The sequence below is a fragment of the Thunnus maccoyii genome, chromosome 17 (genome assembly GCF_910596095.1).
Source record: "Thunnus maccoyii chromosome 17, fThuMac1.1, whole genome shotgun sequence".
Lineage (NCBI taxonomy): Eukaryota > Metazoa > Chordata > Actinopteri > Scombriformes > Scombridae > Thunnus > Thunnus maccoyii.
The window spans coordinates 6,377,104-6,396,824 of NC_056549.1; the positions used below are offsets into that span (position 1 = coordinate 6,377,104).

The following is a 19,721-nucleotide window of genomic DNA, read 5'->3' on the forward strand; positions in this document are numbered from 1 at the left end:
ACCTGTCACCTGACATTTTAGAACGTTCCTCACTGAAGCGCTGGACCTGCCACCCAACATTTTAGAACGTTCCTCACTGAAGCGCTGGACCTGTCATCCAACATTTTAGAACGTTCCTCACTGATGCGCTGGAGCTGTCACCCAACATTTTAGAACGTTCCTCACTAACATGCTGGACCTGTCATCCAACATTTAATAATGTTCCTCACTGACATGCTGGAGCTGTCATCCAACATTTAATAACGTTCCTCACTGACATACTGGAGCTGTCACCCAAGATTTTAGAACGTTCCTCACTGACATGCTGGAGCTGTCATCCAACATTTTAGAACGTTCCTCACTGACATGCTGGAGCTGTCACCCAAGATTTCAGAACGTTCCTCACTGAAGCGCTGGACCTGTCACCCAACATTTTAGAACGTTCCTCACTGAAGCGCTGGACCTGCCACCCAACGTTTTAGAACGTTCCTCACTGAAGCGCTGGACCTGTCACCTGACATTTTAGAACGTTCCTCACTGAAGCGCTGGACCTGCCACCCAACATTTTAGAACGTTCCTCACTGATGCGCTGGAGCTGTCACCCAACATTTTAGAACGTTCCTCACTGACATGCTGGACCTGTCATCCAACATTTAATAACGTTCCTCACTGACATACTGGAGCTGTCACCCAAGATTTTAGAACGTTCCTCACTGACATGCTGGAGCTGTCATCCAACATTTTAGAACGTTCCTCACTGACATGCTGGAGCTGTCACCCAAGATTTCAGAACGTTCCTCACTGAAGCGCTGGACCTGCCACCCAACATTTTAGAACGTTCCTCACTGAAGCGCTGGACCTGCCACCCAACGTTTTAGAACGTTCCTCACTGAAGCGCTGGACCTGTCACCTGACATTTTAGAACGTTCCTCACTGAAGCGCTGGACCTGCCACCCAACATTTTAGAACGTTCCTCACTGATGCGCTGGAGCTGTCACCCAACATTTTAGAACGTTCCTCACTGACATGCTGGACCTGTCATCCAACATTTAATAACGTTCCTCACTGACATACTGGAGCTGTCATCCAACATTTAATAACGTTCCTCACTGACATACTGGAGCTGTCACCCAAGATTTTAGAACGTTCCTCACTGACATGCTGGAACTGTCATCCAACATTTTAGAACGTTCCTCACTGACATGCTGGAGCTGTCACCCAAGATTTCAGAACGTTCCTCACTGAAGCGCTGGACTTGCCACCCAACATTTTAGAACTTTCCTCATTGAAGCGCTGGACCTGTCACCCAACGTTTTAGAACGTTCCTCACTGACATGCTGGAGCTGTCACCCAAGATTTCAGAACGTTCCTCACTGAAGCGCTGGACCTGCCACCCAACATTTTAGAACGTTCCTCACTGACACGCTGGAGCTGTCATCCAACATTTTAGGACGTTCCTCACTGACACGCTGGAGCTGTCATCCAACATTTTAGAACGTTCCTCACTGAAGCGCTGGACCTGCCACCCAACATTTTAGAACCTCTGTGTGATTTTTTTTTTTTTTTATAAGGATCCTTTAAATTTTAAAAAAACTAAAAATCTTAGTAAGACAAACTAATTAATGGAGATATCATTTATCATATCTTTGGCATTTTTCTTAAGTGGGTTCTTCTGACTAACAGGCCAACATATGTATATGCTAATATTGGTATATCTGCGGCAGGCAGAAACCAAACCTTTTTAAGTGTAAAGTCCACTGTAGCAGAAAGGAAGAATATATCAAGAAAAATGAGATATGTTTTGCTTTGAAAAATAATATACTTCTGGAGGGAAACAAATTATAACACACAGAAATACACTCAAGCACACAAACATAAAGACATTTACGCAAATACAAACACCAGTAACACCTATAACAAGAACACACACATCAAAGCAACGGATGTGTGTCCCGTTGGGAGAAGCATCCTGAATGTGTGACAGTAATGACGATCCCTGGAGCTTCTGTAAAAGCTGGCTCAAGGGGGCAGCTGTGAGTGAGTGTGTGTGTTCCCATGTTTTCATCTCCGTCCACTGCTGCCTTTAATTGGCTCTGAGCGATCAATAAAAGCGATTCCTGCCTCTCTGCGGGACTTCCCACCTCCTCCTCCCCTCCATAAAGACCCCGACCTGCTCTCATTCACCTCCTCTTTTCTCCTCTTAACTCCTCTCCTCGCCGCTTTATATCTGATTTGTTAAACCCCTCGGTCTGAACATGGGGACATTTATTCTCTCAGTGCTACAAATCTTAAGACCGTACATGCTCAGAAATTGCTGTGCGAGTAGAAACAAAAGATATAATTTCACACACTATTTGCCAGTTGGGAATATGGCATCACAGCATCAAAATGACTTTAAAAGTTGTGACTTGCGGTAGTCAAGACACTCTCTGTCTTCTCTCCTTCTGTTCCTCTCAGTCTCATGATTAAAGGCTCATTTGTTTGACCCCCGTTGAGATGCTCCGAGCCCATTCACCTCCTCTTATCTCATCTCCTGCCCTCCCCCGTCATAACAACTCTGTAAAATCTAATTAGTTCGGCCCCCGTTGACAATCCAGAGAGTAGCCTCCTTCGCGTAAATTTGTGTCAAATGAAAGCAGAAACCTCGTCAGAGCTCTGTGACTTCAAGCTTTAACAAGAAAAACCGGAATTGTGAGGTTGGTGAACAAAGGCAGACAAACTGAACCTGTCTTATTGCACGCAGTGATATTTGTTGATGTAATACATACATTTAAAAGATGAAAAAAAACATGTGTATTCATGTTTTCACAAGTGACGTGTTGGAAAACTATATGTGACGGGATTATGTGACTTTTATATATTTTAAATGTCCAACAAGCATTCCTATCCATGTGAATTTATCACAAATAAAACACGGTCTCATGTGTGACATTACATGTGTCACATATACATAAGTCTCACCTGTGAACATGTGAAATATCTTACATGAACATGTATGTGAGGTTTTAACCTGTAAAACGTTTTTTCACATGAGATTAAAATATGCTTCACAGTCTCGGTCTCGACCGAGCAGCAGCTGCTGCAAATCAAGGTCCACTTACTCTCTTGTTCCAGAGCTTCTGACCGTGTCAAACCTGATTAAAGTGAATTATTTTTTATTATTTTTACACTTTATTATACAGATAAGAATATAGCTTTAACATTCTATGCCGGTGTCTGTTTATTTAGCTTTTAAATAAGCTCTTAGATAATTAATTTTCATTTCAGTTCTAGTTTTTACACTGTATTAGGCCGGGCTGCTATCAGTAAAGCTTCTGAATACTGTAACATGGCAGGATATGGGGGGAAAAAATGTGATGTATAATGAGCTGACGCTGCCATACAGCAGTTGGCAGTACAATCTAATTTTGCCTGTAATTGTAAACACTGCAAGTACAGAAAATGAATATACTGTGTTGGTAATTGTTCAGAACTTCCATTTCATTTTAGGAAAATACAGATCTGCTCTCTTTACCAGCAGTGTTAGGGCATTTTTTCTGACAATTTGGACTGTGAAACAAATTTTATGTTTCAATATAATATCTGTTGATGTTGTCAAACAACTGCTCATCTATGAAAAAGTGATTCAGTATAAGGCTCTGATAGCTAGTTTCATTACCAATCTACCCATTGTTATCTTGATTAATGGTTTCAGTAGAATTTTTTTCAGGCCCGGTGGTACGCACCGAAAAAAACCCTAGAGACGAGGCACTCACATCAACGACACAGAGGTTGACTCACCTTTCAGAATAGTGCCACACAGAGGCTCCCAAACACAATGATTATTGATTTCCAAATGAAGGGATATTTGGCATTAAAGATAAGATTCTTTTGGCTCAATGGGGCCTCTCGTTGACCCGGTGGCCCTCCAGGCCTGTACAATTATAGGGGAAACACTGGGTTTTATCTATAAAAAGTCAGACAGTAGTGAAAAATACTCTTTATAATTCACTCCCAGTCCAACATCATGTCTTAAAAAGGTCTTAGTTTGTCCGACCAGCAGTTTAAAACCCAAAGATATTCACGTTTACTATCATGTATGGCCCAAAAAAGCATCAAATCTTCACATCTGAGACAATGGAAGTAGCAAATCTTTGGGATTTCTGCTTAAAAAAAAAGGCACTTGGCATTTGCTTAAAATGCCAAAAATGATTATTTGATTATCAAAATAGTTGCTGATTAATTTTCTGTTGAGAAAGTAATCGTTTCGATGCAGCTGCCTTGAAATGCTAAGATCCCAAACTAACATATACACTTTGACAGAAAAAAGTCTAATTGTACAGAAGGATTACCGACTAACAGATTTTTAGATCAGTGATTACAGTGTGTGTGCTGATGTGAGAGAGACACAGATTTGAATCTGACACCTGAAAGACTGTTAAGTTATTTTTTTATAAAAGGGTCTCTCTATTATGACTTTATTTCTTATCTCTGTGCAGCAGGGTTGGAAATTGCCATGCAGCAGAATGTTCATTTTATCTAAAACCTGCAAAAGTCTCCACCTTGGTTGATGCTTTTTTTTTGCATTAAATAAGATGCTTTTCAAGTCATCATCCTGCTCTGTTTTATATCCAAACTGTAGGGGGTGTACTACACACTTTCAGAGAAACTGATCCCCTCTGAGGTGATGGTAGCTCTCCTGTAGTTCACATCTCTGAGGAAGGAAACCTCAAACCAGCTACTGTCGAACAACACCAAACAAATGTCAAGCCTTTTAATGTGTGTGTGTGTATTCATTACCGCAGCATCACAGCTCTGCAGTGTGTTTTATAAGAATAGAGCCATTCATCCGTGTACTGCTGCAGTAAAGGTGATATTTGAGTCCTGCGTGTTGCAGCTTCTCTGCAGCGTTTTCCATTTTATAAACCAAGCTTGTGGTCACTTCCTGGTGATGTATGCTGATAGGAGTAATAAGGCTGTCAGCTGAGCCGCGTGCCTCTACAGCGGGGCGTCATTCTTCATGTAGCGTTTTCTGTTATGTCACCTGACACTCGGTCTAATGTGTATAAATGAATGTACAACAGAACAAGAACACCTCAGCAAGTTTTCTTTCCCAGACTTCTCTTCATATTTATTTTCACCTCCTTTCAAACTGTTGAGGAGCTGCACAGTTCATCAGACTCATTATTAATACCGTAACAAGTTCTCTCAGCCCCAGCCGGCAGTACTCACATAAGATTACACACGTATCGAGGTGTTAAAATCAAAATATAAAAAGGAAAAGTCCTCCTCAAGTCAAAAACATGTTTTTTCCTCTTGTTCCTTCAGTTGGATGTTGTTCTCTTCTCTGTGCAGAATGATGTTTGTTTTCATCCGCTGAAGGAGGAAAGGTTCTCGGAGCTCACCTTAAATGTCAGTCTAACACGTGTAGCTACCAGCTACCAGTGACATCACGGCTTGTTTGGAGCCAATCATGGTCCAGTATGCAACTTACACAAGTGTGATGTGGAAACTTGAAGCCTCCGGCTCACATACGCTGAGAGTGAACTTAACAGTGAAGTGTATCACAGCCCGACCTCTTTTCTGTTTACTGCTGTCTTTTTAAAGTATATTTGGGATTATTTATCCATATCTTGCACTGAACCATAGCTGCATATCTGCCTATTATTTTCTCGATTAGTCATACTTCCCATATCATGTCAGAAAACAGTGAAACATTAATTATACATATAATTATATACATAATTTCATAGAACCCAAGGTGACGTCTTCAAATGTTTTGTTTTTGTTTGATCAAAAACTAAAGATATTCAGTTTACTATCATGTACAACATATAAAAGCTTCAAATTCTCACATTACTGTAACATTTATTCTCCTGTTTTTTCTGTTTTTTTATAATTAGGTTTGTATTTACTTTCCATCTATTTTTTAACTCTGATATTCTATTTAAATGTGTCTTTTTATAATGTCTTGTGTACATCTCATCTTAATGTCTTTTATGTTTTATGTAAAGCACTTTGAACGTCCTTATTGTTGAAAGCTGCTACATAAATAAACTTGCATTCCCAATACCGATATTGATATTTGATATTTATGCTCAGTTTTTTGTTGGTTTTGATGTTTTGGTTGGTTTTTTTGGATATTAGGTTTATTGCGACCCGTAAATGTGCTGGACAGGACGTTTACAGCTGAAAAATAAACTCGTCACTACTCTTTTGTGGACAAAATATAAAATAGTGACGATTATCTTATTTTTTAAACATATCTTTGACATTTCCGTACCTCAGTTTCATCATCATTTACACCAACTGATACCAACATTTACTGTACCCAGGCCCTTTGGTATATGGTAGATTTGGTATCTTTTCCCTTTAGGATCTCATGTTACTTTAGGCCATTAATGGCAACGTTGCAAACCGAATAAGCAGGGCTCATTTATGCAAATATTGAGTTTATAGGATTTATGTATCAACGTGATGAAATGGCTTTGTTTGTCAGGTCTTTAATACACTGGATCAGTCAGAAACAAACAACCCCATCTGGTTATTTGATCATGAGATAAGATCAAAAGCTCCAGACCTGCTATAATATGGATGCTGTGCTGTTAAAAATCCACTTTCAAATCTAAACTTTTAAGACATTTTATTCTCAGAAAAAAGGACATTTGAGCAACTCCATGGTAACCGTTTCCTAGTATCAGTATAATGATATTCTGTATAACACTGTTATGGAGAAATGATGTGTACTGTGATAGAGGATTTTCTCCTCAGGCCTCCTGGGCACCGTGGGAATCCACACAGGGGAAAAAAAACGTACTGAAGTGCTGTAGGTCAAACTTACCGTCTCCAGCTGGTCCATGAGTTTGACCAGGAACTTTCTGCACTCTGGTGTTTTACTGTCCAGCTTCATTCCTGTCTGCATCGCGTAGAGACGACCTGCAGCAGAGACGAGGAGCAGAGATGAAAGGTGGACAGAATTAAAACATCTTTTTTTACTGCACAGTAAACTCCATCCCTCCACAGCATTGTTCAAAAGGTCAGCCCGAGTCATGTGGAAGACTCGTTAGAGAAAAGTCGGGATGAATTTTTCACAACGGCGGCTTCCTGACGAGCCGCTGATGTTTTCTTTTCCTCTGCAGCTGATGTGAACTCGAAAGCACACCGGGCCGGGAGGAAGGTCAAAAAGATGTCCACCTGAGTCAGGACAGGTCTGATCGCTCAGAGAAGATTCTCTGTCAGAACTCCAACTCCCACAATCCCTCATCTGTCAATTAGTTCTGTGGTTAGATTCTTCTCTTCGCATGATAACACCTTAAATCTTGCAGGCGGATGACCTGAGCACCAGCAGAGGACCTGCAGGGACAACTGACTGACTGTCTGGTTTTATTAGCAAACATTTTACAAATACTACCAACTTTCTGCAGCCTAAACCCAGTCATGACATAGTACATACACCTGGTTTACCTGGAAGTGTTATTACAGTTATTATGGACATTCTCGTATTTATAAAGTATAATTAAAGTATTGCAAAAAGTTCAATAGGTTAAAAAAAATCCGTTATGGAGTAATTATAGTAGACACATTTGTAGTGCATGTTCTACTGTTCATGTTGCTGGTTATATAAAGTGTGTAATGCACCTTTACAAGCTCACATTTGAGTTTTAGACACACAATGAGGACATTTTTTAAAAGTCTCGTCCTCAGCTCTTCAAAGGGCTGTTTGATAGAGCTGGGCGAAAAAAATATATATATAGTATATTGTCAATGAGTTAAATGCTTGACGATGTGCTGAAATGACAATATTGACATAGAAATGAAGCCATTTTTGTCCAATCACGTGCAGTCTTTTTTGAGTTCTCTCTCGCTGCTGTAGATAAACAAGGTAACAATAACTTGCTGTGGTGTGGCAACTCTGGTTGATGTTTGGTCACAGAGTGGATGAGACGGAGCCAGGCGAACATTACTTAGAGGATAACTCCATCAATTTCCCACATCAGCATGTGATTCCAGGTGTTGAAAACAGCCTTTTTTCCTGAATTTGCTCTGAGGAACATAGTAGTATAAAGCTTGTTGCTAAGAAAATAAGTAAATTGGTCTTGTCTTATCTATTGATAACCAATTTACATTGTTTATTTTCTGTTTGCAGCTTCCGAAATTTGACTTTTTTTCTGTTTCTCTCTGAGTTAAAGGGGAAATCCACCAATTTTCTACATCAGAGTGTGTTTCCAGGTGTTATATGGGACAAAAGTAGTATAACACCTTTTGTGTCTCCTAAGGGAGCTGATGATGTCACTTGAGTCAGCACCGGTTGGGGCTGAGGACTTTTGAGGAAGTTTGAAAGGTAAAAAAAAAAATCTGGGAGTGTGGAGTTTGAAGAAGAAGAAGAAGAAGAAGAAGAAGAAGAAGAAGAAGAAGAAGAAGAAGTGAGGTTACCAGACCTCTGCAGCCTGCACCGTGTTCTGACAAGGAAGAAGAATGTGTGGAATAAAAGAGGACGACATCTCTGGATCTGCTGCATCGATTTGTTTTTTTCTATCCATTGAGAGTCCAACAACATTATAGGAGTGCAGTGCTAAATCTGTGGAGGAGTCTTTTTTAAAGTAAGACACGACGAGTGTTTCCATCTCTCACCAGTAATTAGACCCCTCCCTTGGATCGAGTAGCAAGGCTCTTTAAGAAATGATTCATTATGTCTTGTCCGTCCCCATGACAACGGGCAAGTGACCATTCAGACCAGGTAGACAACACTTTTTTTTAATGAAGCGGTTCATTTGAAGCCTTCTGGGGTTAGAGATCAAATTATATGTCAATGAAGGTCCTGAGAAGTGTTTTGTCTAGTCTCGCATTAAGCTGTGCAACCACGTGAGAAAGATCTATTACAGATAGAAAAGAGCTGCACAGTAGAATAGGGCTACAACAAAGGATTATTTTATTATTAATTAATCTGTTGATTATTTTTTGCGATTAATCAATTAGTTATTCAGTCTATAAAATGTCAGGAAATGGTGAAAAATGTTGATCAAGATGCAACCTGAACTGTCTTGTTTTGACCCGACCAACAGTCCACAACCCAAAGATATATGAATCTGATATATGAAAATGTGAATATTTTCTTCTTAAAAAATAACCCAAAACAATTAATCAATTATGAAAATAGCTGGAAATTAATCGATTAATCACTGCAGCTCTACAGTAAAATATTTTACTATCAATATCATACATGCAGCATACATACACACACACACACACACACACACACACACACACACACACACACACACACACACACACACACACACACACACACACACACACACACAGCTTCTCTTTCCATCAGCATAAATGATCAAATGTTCCTTACGGTTGAATAAAAGCTACTAAGTCAGCCAGGTGGAACCAACAGGCTTTCACAGTCCTGAGCCTCACACACACACACACACACACACACACACACACACACACACACACATAAACACACACACACACACACACACACACACACACACACACACATAAACACACACACACACACAGATTTTGAGTAAGCACAGGAGAATCACAAGATAAATATACTCAGCTGAGGAAAATCTAGTGCCAGTCAAATACACACTACAGACAAACAAGTGTGTGTGTGTGTATGTGACTGTTTGTGTGTGTGTGTGTGTGCCAAAAAGCAAAAGTTAGCGCTGCAGTGTAGCGGTCTGAAGTGAGACAAACAGTCAGTGAGGATGCTGGGAGGATTATCAGTTGACATGGAGACAGATTAGATTACCTCAACACTATTTGTTACACGGACCGGAGCGGCGCTACGTGAGACGAGCCAAAAGCATCAACGGCCGGACTCTCCGCTGAACCTGCGGTCTACACAGGACAGCGGGTCAACACATCTCTCACAGCTTTTTTTTTTTTTTTTATAGAGGACCTGCTCTTCTGCCGACGCCAGACGAGTTGCTTAACATGATGTATGGAGAGAAGTGATTGTTAATGTGTTGTCTAGTTCGTTTTTGTTTCTGTGGTGTGTCAACATCTGGCCCATCCTGCATACATCAGACAAGATAACACGATTTTACAAAAACATGTGTCTCCCAGTACGGAAGTGCACTGCGTTCACCAGAAGAAAAAAACATCGGATTACAAGAAAAGATCTCATAATTGTGAGAATTTTCTTGTAATTATGAGATAAGGCCTCTATTTTTTTTTTCATTGGTGAATGTGATGCACTTCCATATTCCAGTAATACATATATTATAATACATATTGGAAGACAGGAAGTATACTGATCAAAAGATGAGATGTGTCGGGATCACAGCTCAGCAGATGACAGCGATTGATCCAAAGCTGCAACTATTAGCGGGTTAATCGATAAGCCGATGGAAAGAAAATTTGTTTGCAACTGATTTGATGATCGATTAATTGTTTTGAGTCATATTTTAAGAAAAAAAATGTGAGGATTATCTGCTTTTCTCTGTTTTCTATCTCTGTAATTTGAATATCTTTGGGTTTTGGACAGTTGGTCGGACAAAAAGACCTTTGAAGATGTCACTTTGGACTCTTATTACTATTTTCTGATATTTTATAAAGTTTATTTTCAAGTTTCAAGTTGATTTGTAAAGCAAAATATCATACAAAAGCTATTTAAAGCTATTTAAAGTGCTTTACAGAGTGATAGAACAGTTGAAAATAAAGACAAACAGCATGCATACATAAATACCCATATACACACACACAACACTAATTAAAATCTAAATTAAAAATGTCTGAAGCTTATTTTTAAAAAGAAGACAGCGCTCGTGCAAACCTCAATTTTAAACTTTTATTGAACAGAGAAATAAACAGATATATCGGTTTTGAATATAATCATTGACTGCAGCCCTTGTCTGAATTATGAATCATGGTCAAATTAATATTAATTGCCATATTGAACCTGAGCATTGCCAGAAAGCGATGACAGTTTGCCACCACATTTTTATTGGCTCTTATGCAACAATCTGCTGGGATCTCTTGCTTACCAGTTTCCCCTAGAATCTACCAAATGTAAGAAAATGTCAGATTCTGTTGACTTTTCAGAGGTTAAAAGTGTAACCAGAACTTCCAAAGTTATCCTGATGAAGTGTCCTTCAACTGTCTGCTGCAGCATGAAGAGAAAAAACTCATTTTAACAATTATATTCAGCTTCTCTTACACTCAGGTTTGTCATGTGGGGGAGTCTGTTAACCAGACAGGCATCCTAATTTTGCTGTTTCTGCACACTGCGCATGGCGAACCGTCTGTTTCGACCTCATGTTTGGCGATTGAGTCACAGCAGAGCGTCACTGTCTCGCAGGGCATCACCAGAACAATGTCCCATTTCACAGGGCGGATCGGTGGGGGCCTGTACCGCTCGACATTTCCTAAATAACACCAGTACGACACACATGTACTCATGTTGTTAACCGGTCGGTGCAGCGAGTCTTCAGCTACCGAAGCAGCTATGAAGCAAGTTTGTCCGTCACAAAGTGTTTTATTTACCCTTTATTTAACCAGATACGTCCCACTGGGATACAATATCTCTACTGCCAGGGAGTCCTGGAAGTGACAAAGAAACGCTCTGTGCTGTAACGCCCAACATCCACTTTGGTTGTTCAGACAATGAAATGCAACACAGAAGTCTTTGACAGCAGAGAGGATGTAAGGCCTCAGAAACTGAGCAACTACAACCGAGCCAAGAGCCCCCCCCCCCTTCCCCCCCGCCCTCTCAGATTTATAGACCTGTTCCTCAGACGCTTGAGCCCTCTGCTGATCATTAAAGGTACCTTGTGTTTGTTCTCATTGTAAAAAAAAAAAACAGCTTTGTGTTTATTCTAGGGCTGCAAATAATGATTATTTGCTGGTTATTTGCTTGATTAGTAATGAAAAATGCCCATTTTCGTCTTCAAATGTCTTGTTTTGTCCTATCCACGCTCTGAAATCCAAAGATATTCTGTTTACTATCATATATATGACACATAAAAGCATCCAATCCTCACATCTGTTTGGCATTTTGCTTTAAAAAAAAAAAAAAAAAGACTAAAACGATTGTTCAAATATCACAATAGTTGCCGATTAACTTCCTGTCGATCAACTAATCGATTAGACGTTATTCTTCATTTCTCACCGAAATCTATCGCGTGTCCTCGAGGTCTTACAAACATGTGGAACTCGTTCCCTTCCTCGTAAAACATTCGCCCTGAGCTCTGCAGGGTAGGGATGTGCAATATTTTACCGTTCGTGATATTACACGCATAAATCTTTAAGAGGAACATTCATATAATCTTCATAGTATCAATATCTCAACTGGCTGACAAATTCAAATCATGGACGTGGCAGCAACAAGCATGGAGGGCTAGAGTAACGTTCTGCTGTGAAGGATTTCAGTAGTGTGGGAGGGTTTAAATTAACCTACAGGCTCCAAATCACACAATAAAGATCACATTATTATTATTGTGTATTTAAATTGGGGTGATGCGTTTGTGGATTTCAGGATTTTTGGGACCATGTTGGAAATGTTATCCCTTGGATTTTGTGTCTGTAATCCAAAAATAAATCATATTATATCATAAAGCCCAGTAATTTCACTTTTTAAAGGTGATGGGATTGTTGGTTTTTTTTTGGAATAATGCTTGTGGCAAGCCTGCAATGTTTCTCCTGATCCTCTGTGATTTATGTCCCTTACTATAAAGGAAACAGCTCACGAGTGTTTTGTGACCTGTGAAAATGTCCCTAATAACCTTTCAGCCTGTTATTCTCTCAGATAACAGGGTCTTCAGAGGTGCTTTCCATTCTGCTGCACCTCTCTTCTGCTTGTCATGCATAATTACGCTAAAAAGATGCTTTTTACTGGCAGTGTTTTTGCTGCCTCGTATTCCATTTTACATCATTCATCACTCGAAAACGATAAGCTTCAGATGGAGGAGCGCTGGTGCTGCTGCTGCTGCTGCCAATGCACACAAAGAGGAAAAGTAAGGTGGCTTTGCGCTCTGGTGCTGATGAGGAAGGATGTAAATGCCTGAACCACACGCAGCATTTTGTTGATGACACATCCCGTAAACTCGCTTTCCTGTCTCATATGGACATTTTCAACCAAAGGGCAGAAACAACTGAAAAAACCCTGAAAACAGGGAAAAAGTGCCATGAAAAACATGTCTCGATCCAAGCTTTTAAACCGAAACATAAACCTGAAGTTGCTTAGTTCCTGATTAAAGGGAGGTTTTTCAGGAACATCAGCTACAACTGGCCGATGTTACAGGTGATTAATTATGACAGTGGATTCGTTGGGTTGCATAATACCCATCTGAGCATGTCAGATCAATCAATTATTGCACAGACGAGTCAAAACACAAAAAAAATGATATACAGTGCCGTGCAAAGCTTTTAGGCACTTTAGATGTTTATATTCTTCTCCATTAACACTATCAGGGAGGCGTCGACCACCAGAGGCTGCCAAACTTCTCACCAGCTGTTTAAAGTAATGATACAAAAAGGGCTGCAACTAAACCGATTAATCATTTCCTCCATAACATCTCAGAAAATAGTGAAAAATGGCCGTTATAATTTCCCGTAGGAACAGGTCACATCCTCAAATGTCTTATTTTCAGTCCAAGAATACAGTTTACTGTCATAACAAAGAAAAGCATTGAATCACCACATGGAGAGGCTGAAACTTGGCATATTTGCAAAAAAAAAAAAAATTCTGATGATCAGAATAGTTTCAAATTTTTCTGTTGATTGACTGCTTGATTTATCGACTAATTGTTGCAGCTCTGGGTACAAATTTTCTCAAAACTGTGGCAATTATGGTTTTAGGGTTGCAACTAACCATTACCAAACATCTTTGATTAATCTGTTGATTATTTTCTTGATTAAGCGACTAGTTGTTTGGTCTTTAAAACATCAGAAAATGGTGAAAAATAATGATCACCGTATCTCAAAGCCCAAGATGACGTCTTCAAATGTCTTGTTTTGTCCACAACCCAAATATATTCAGTTTACTGTAATAGAGGACTAAAGAAACTAGAAAATATTCATATTTCAGACGCTGGAACCAGAGGATTCTAGCGTTTTTTCTTTAAAAAATGACCCAAAATAATTAATCAATTATCAAAATAGTATGCAGTTAGTTATCTATCAATCAACTAATCAATTAATCGACTCACTGTTGCAGCTCTAAATGATTTAGTGGTGTTGTTTAAGTGCTAAATGCAGAGACTTCTGTTTTAAAACTGTTTCAGACAGTGTTAGTCCTCCCGTCAGAGTTTCTTTGCAAACAAAAGATTAAACTCTACTTTTAAAAAAATCTGTGTGTTTAGATTCGGTCCTTCAACTGGAAATAGTGGCAGCTGTCATATGAAAATATGTTCAGCAGGGGGAGAATTAACACCAGTGTAAAGCGCGCTGGCGGAGCGCCACAGCCTCCGAGCATATCTGACGTCGGTCATGAAGAATCTGTGCCAACGTAGTCTGTCACATAAATGACAAGGACGTTATTATGGAGGAGACTCTCTACAGTGAAAGCTGTAACAAGTGTTTTATTACGCCGCAAAACGTCCCCGTTAGTCATCCGCATAAACCCGTACAGAGTCTTAATATGATCGATATAAAACATCGGAGGGAAATACTGATGATTCCAATCAAATTCATGTGGCAAGAAACAGCTGGTCACAAACTGGCTCTGACACGATGGATAAAAAAAAAAAAAACCTCACTCCTCCCTCAGCTGCTCCATCATGACTGTAATAAAACATGAGAATATGTTCTGCTGTTTCCTGTAATTTACTGTAGAAACTGTGGAGCAGAGCGCTGCATCGGTCAGTCATGTTCTAGCTGGCACTTTAGATTCAAAATCTGAACTATTTTCATTATCGATGTCTTGATGTTGATGATCTTGATGTCTTTACTGTCATAGATGACTAAAGAAACCAGAAAATATTCACATTTAAGAAGCTGGAATCAGAGAATTTGTGCGTTTTTCTTCTTTTTTCTTTCCTCTGTGGATTCCTGACATTTTATAGACTCAAACGATTCATCGTTAAGTTCGAGAAAATCAGACGAATTCATCGAAAATTATCTTTAGCGGCAGCCCTCGTTGATGTCTCTTTTTTTAATGCGAGGCCTTTCAAGGATGAGCAACTTTATTCCCAGTGATCCCAAATTGCTCGGAAGAAATATTCATATTCGTCTCATCCACATGAGATCAAAAAAGAGGAAACAGTCCAAAAAAGTGCCAAGCATTCAGACTTGTAAACAAATAGATTTAAAATAAATTAAAATAAAGTAAACAGACTCTGTGTAGAGATAAAGGTAAAGTACCTGTGCTCAGCCGGAGCTCCGCAGCACATTTATAATGTCAATGATCCAATCTGTGTGAAACGGCGGTTGTAACGCAGCCAAACGCTGTCAGCCGGGGGGGGGGGGGGGGGGGGCTGCTGCTGCTGCTGCTGCTTGGTGAATTACGCCGCTTCATTACAGCTAAACAAATCATGGCTTTGACTCAACCCGTTATTGATCGGCCTGTTGCGGGGTGGAGGTGACGTAAAATATTGGCCGGCATTAGCAGGCTAATTTAGATAGACCTGCTGATGTAGGGCTCGAGGCCGAGCGATGGAGAGAATGCATCAAAAGTCGGACGGGAAAAAAAAAAAAGGACGGCGGCGATCAGACCCGTGTGCTGAAGGTTTTAATAAACTTTAATAAACTTGTTTTCAATGTTAAATGTCTCCTCGCTTAATAAATGAGCAGCAATTAACTCTTTCATTCACTCAGAAACACTACTTTAACGTTCATCTGATGGGAGGTTTTGATTAGTCTATCAAAATAAAACTAGTCGCCAACTATTTTGATGATTGATTAATTGTTTTAAGTCATTTTTAAAGAGAAAAAATGTCCAAATTCTATGGTTTCAAAGTGTAGTATCTATATTTTCTGTTTTCTTTAGTCTTCTGTGTCAGTAAACAGTAAATATCTTTGTGTTAATGGGCTTTTTTCACCATTTTCAGACATTTTATACACTGAACAATCACTCAATTAATCAAGAAAATAATACAGATTAACAGATAATAAAAATAATCATTAGTTGCAGCTGTAGACCAGAGCAGCATAGAGTCAAACACATTCTAACAACACTATAACAAACTTCATATCTCATTATATCATCATCTCTTCTGCACAAAACCTGTTTAATAAAGTAGGAAACACTGTGTGTGTGAGAGAGAGAGAGGGGTATTTTAAGGTGTTGAGATCAACATCAAACTGATGTGAAAATGTATCAGAAGTGATGGAGAGCGACGCTCGTTCGTTAAGACTGTCTTCTTCCTCTTCATCAGAGCATTTTTAACTCACTGCTTTCTGTAAACGTCCTGTCATGTCTAAATAAAGCTGTACGGAACATTCAAGACATCTCTGTCTGAGTAGAGTTGACTTCTCTACCCTGCAGCTCCGAGCTCACTGGTTCCCTCTGAAGACAAAAGTCTTTAAAAAAAAAAAAAAAAAAAAAAAAAAAAAAAACAGCTCACAAATATATAGTTTCATTTTTAAAAAAGGCTCAGTCAGTAGTTTCCTAAAAACAGCTGGCCTCTGTAGTTTCTAACAAACAAACAACAGGAAATACGTCAATTGTTGGGGACTATTTTCAGCGGTGGATGAATCCACATATGGTGTTCTTGTGAGTATCTCTTGTAGCAGAACAGTGTGTGTGTGTGTGTGTGTGTGTGTGTGTGTGTGTGTGTGGGATTGAGTGAAAATAAATTATAGTGTGTGTGTGTTCGTGGTGATGAAGGAACGTGTCATCCGCTGCACCGAGGGATAAGATATATCACGGTGATTGTTAGCGGATCGACTCGTTGTTGGTTTTGAAGGAGAAAACTACAGAATATCATCAAAGTTTTGCTTTAATATAATATTCAACACTCTCTCACTCACACTTAGACATTTACAATCTGTTCAACACGGACTTCTCTGCTTGGACACATTTGTCACCATCTGTTTAACTAATTAGCTTTACTCTTAAAATTTGTTTTGGGATGAGTCACGCTTAAAGTGTAAGTAGAGAAAGCTGGGTCTGATTTTTTATATCTTATAGTCAGTCAATCATTCTCCAAAGCAACACACAGAAACATCTGTCAAAACTTCTCTATGTCTTCTGATGCTTCAAAACACACATACAGCCTTATTCACAAGCTTCCTGCAGTCATGTCAACATATGCCCTCACACACACACACACACACATACACACACACACATACATATACACACAGCTAGGCTCCGAGGCCCAGACACATGGTGCTGCTGACCTCCAGTGGTCTGGCTGGATCACCTCAGCAACACAGCAAACACTGTGGCTGCATGCCAAACATCCATCCTGCACACTACACAGGAGCTTAAATCACCTGTCACCACCTGAGCTTAAATCCTATTTTCCATTCTTTTTTTTTTTTCCATTTTTTTAAGCAAACAAACGTCATTTTACCTCCCAGTTCCCCAAACTCCTGGATGAGTTTGCTCAGTCAACAGTCAACACGACGGAAGGATTTAATCTTCTCGATTAATCATTTGGTTTATAAAATGTCAGAAAATAGTGAAAAATGTCCTTAAAATGTCTTGTTTTGACCACAACCTAAAAATATTCAGTTTACTGTCATAAAGGACTGAGAGAAACCAGAAAATATTCACATTTGAGAAGCTGGAATAGAGAATTTGCAAATTTTTTCTTAAGGAGTAACTATTTACACTGCACACATATGCATAGATCTACGCTGGCATGTGGTGTTAATGTTAATTCTTCCAATAATACAAATATTGTGTGTAAAAAAACTACTTTTTCTGCTCAAAATCAGCTTATTTCTGTCAATCCAGTTCAGCCGAATTCTCTAATTGTGACGTAACGGGCAAGACTCAGAGATATATTTCATATCAGCTGCCGCCAAGCATAAATATCACAACGCTGATAAATGTAACCTCAGATTGTATAAATATCACAGGGCTGATAACCGCGGCCTCTCTCACAGAGCTGCTGGTAGCGAGTCAGATAGGAAGGACGGCAGAGAGGCGACGGCGTGCCGCTCAGACGAGAGAACTGCGGTTTATACAAATAACCCGAAGATTTATTCCTTCTCTGTGGCAGTAAACACAACATGCAGCCCCGCCGATAACTGACTGTGCTATATTCAGAGCTTTACAAGATATTCAGGGTTGACGACAACCACAATAACAAAACAATAAACAGCAGGGCTACAGCTACACACACACTGACACACACACACTACAACACAGGAACCACACAGAAACTCTTACAAAAGTGCCGTGAATGTGCTTCTAGTGACTGTCAAAGCTCCAGCGGACTCTGTGTGTTTCCAGCGCAGACACGGAGAGTCTGACGGTAGCTGATCATGGCTGGTTAGCTCTGAATACCGGCTCTACATCGCCGTTCCTGTCACGCTGAGCGGAGGTCAGTCGCTCCGGCAGGCGTACCCTTTACCTGCCTCGTCACACACACGCGCTACGTAGCCACGAGGCCGTGACCATTACTGTCGTTGCCCTGCGGTCCTCTGCTGCTTTTTTTTAAGATTATGCTGGGATGAAGGGAGCTAGCAGAATGACTCAAAACGATTGATTCATCATCCTAATACCTGGCAATTAATTAATCATTGCAGCTCTAATGTCCATTCATGCACGTATACACGCCAACAAACTACTTGCAGCAATGCAATGTTCACACTAGCTGCTTTTATGGCCACAGATTCTCTATTAGAAGCCATATTTTCAATACTTCCTCTTTTTTTGACATTAAATGAGCTGCAACAATTAGTTGATCAAAAATATGAATCTGCAGCTATACTAGAGTTATTGTTTTAGTCGTCTTCCAAGCAAAAAATAGTTTTAGTTTCTCAAATGTGATGATTTAATGCTTTTCTTTGTCATACAAGATAAGAAACTGAAAATGTCACCATGATTACTAAGAAATTATAACAAAACAATTAGTGGATTGGTTGAGACAATAATTGAAATTGAAAATATTAATTAGTTGCAGCTCTATTACAGCAATGCTCAAATCAGACACTTTCATACTAGCTGACTTTGTTGGTTGTAAATTGTATATATGGGAGCCACATTTTTACAAAGTCCTCTTTTCTACAATTCTGCGTTGATTATTTGATTGACAGAAAATTTACCGGCAACTATTTTCATAATCTTTCAAGCAAAAATGCCAAATATTAGTTGTTTTCAGCTCCTCGATCAGTAAACTGAATATCTTTGGGTTTTGGACTGTTGGTCAGACAAAAGAAGGCGTTTGAAGACGTCATCTTTGACTTTTCATTTTTTTTCTGACATTTCATAGACAAAATGATTGAGAAAGTAACTGTCAGATTAATTGATAAAGAAAGTAAAGTGTTAGTTGCAGCCATAAGCAATCACTTGTGTAACAGACTGCTGGCAAACAAAAGTCAGGGAGAGCTGTAACCTTTATTTTCTGACAGATTCACTTTTCTACTGACTCAGACAGGTTTATGCAACCGAGAATCAAAACATCTGATGAGTTAATTTATTCTATTAGAGAGTCATAGTGTTGATTTTGATCACTTTTTGATTCATTATCTGGCCGTACTTGGTTAGATATGAATTTTCAAACAGAAAAGGATCATTTCTTAAGCTAAGCTCTTATGACGTATTCACAGTATTGTGATAAAAACAGCTTTTGCGTGCAACTTTATTGTGTATGAGACGACAACTCTGCATGATGATGGTTCTACTG

General features: G+C 39.5%; 1 protein-coding gene across 2 annotated transcripts in view; it reads right to left on the reverse strand.

Moving 5' to 3' along the window:
• Nucleotides 1-19,721, reverse strand: part of vta1 (vesicle (multivesicular body) trafficking 1) — a 77,711-nt gene that overhangs the window by 49,501 nt on the left and 8,489 nt on the right. For both annotated transcript variants that reach the window (XM_042389613.1, XM_042389612.1), the window contains exon 2: nt 6,800-6,894. In XM_042389613.1, coding sequence (XP_042245547.1) covers nt 6,800-6,894 — 95 coding nt within the window. The remainder of the gene's footprint in view (nt 1-6,799; nt 6,895-19,721) is intronic.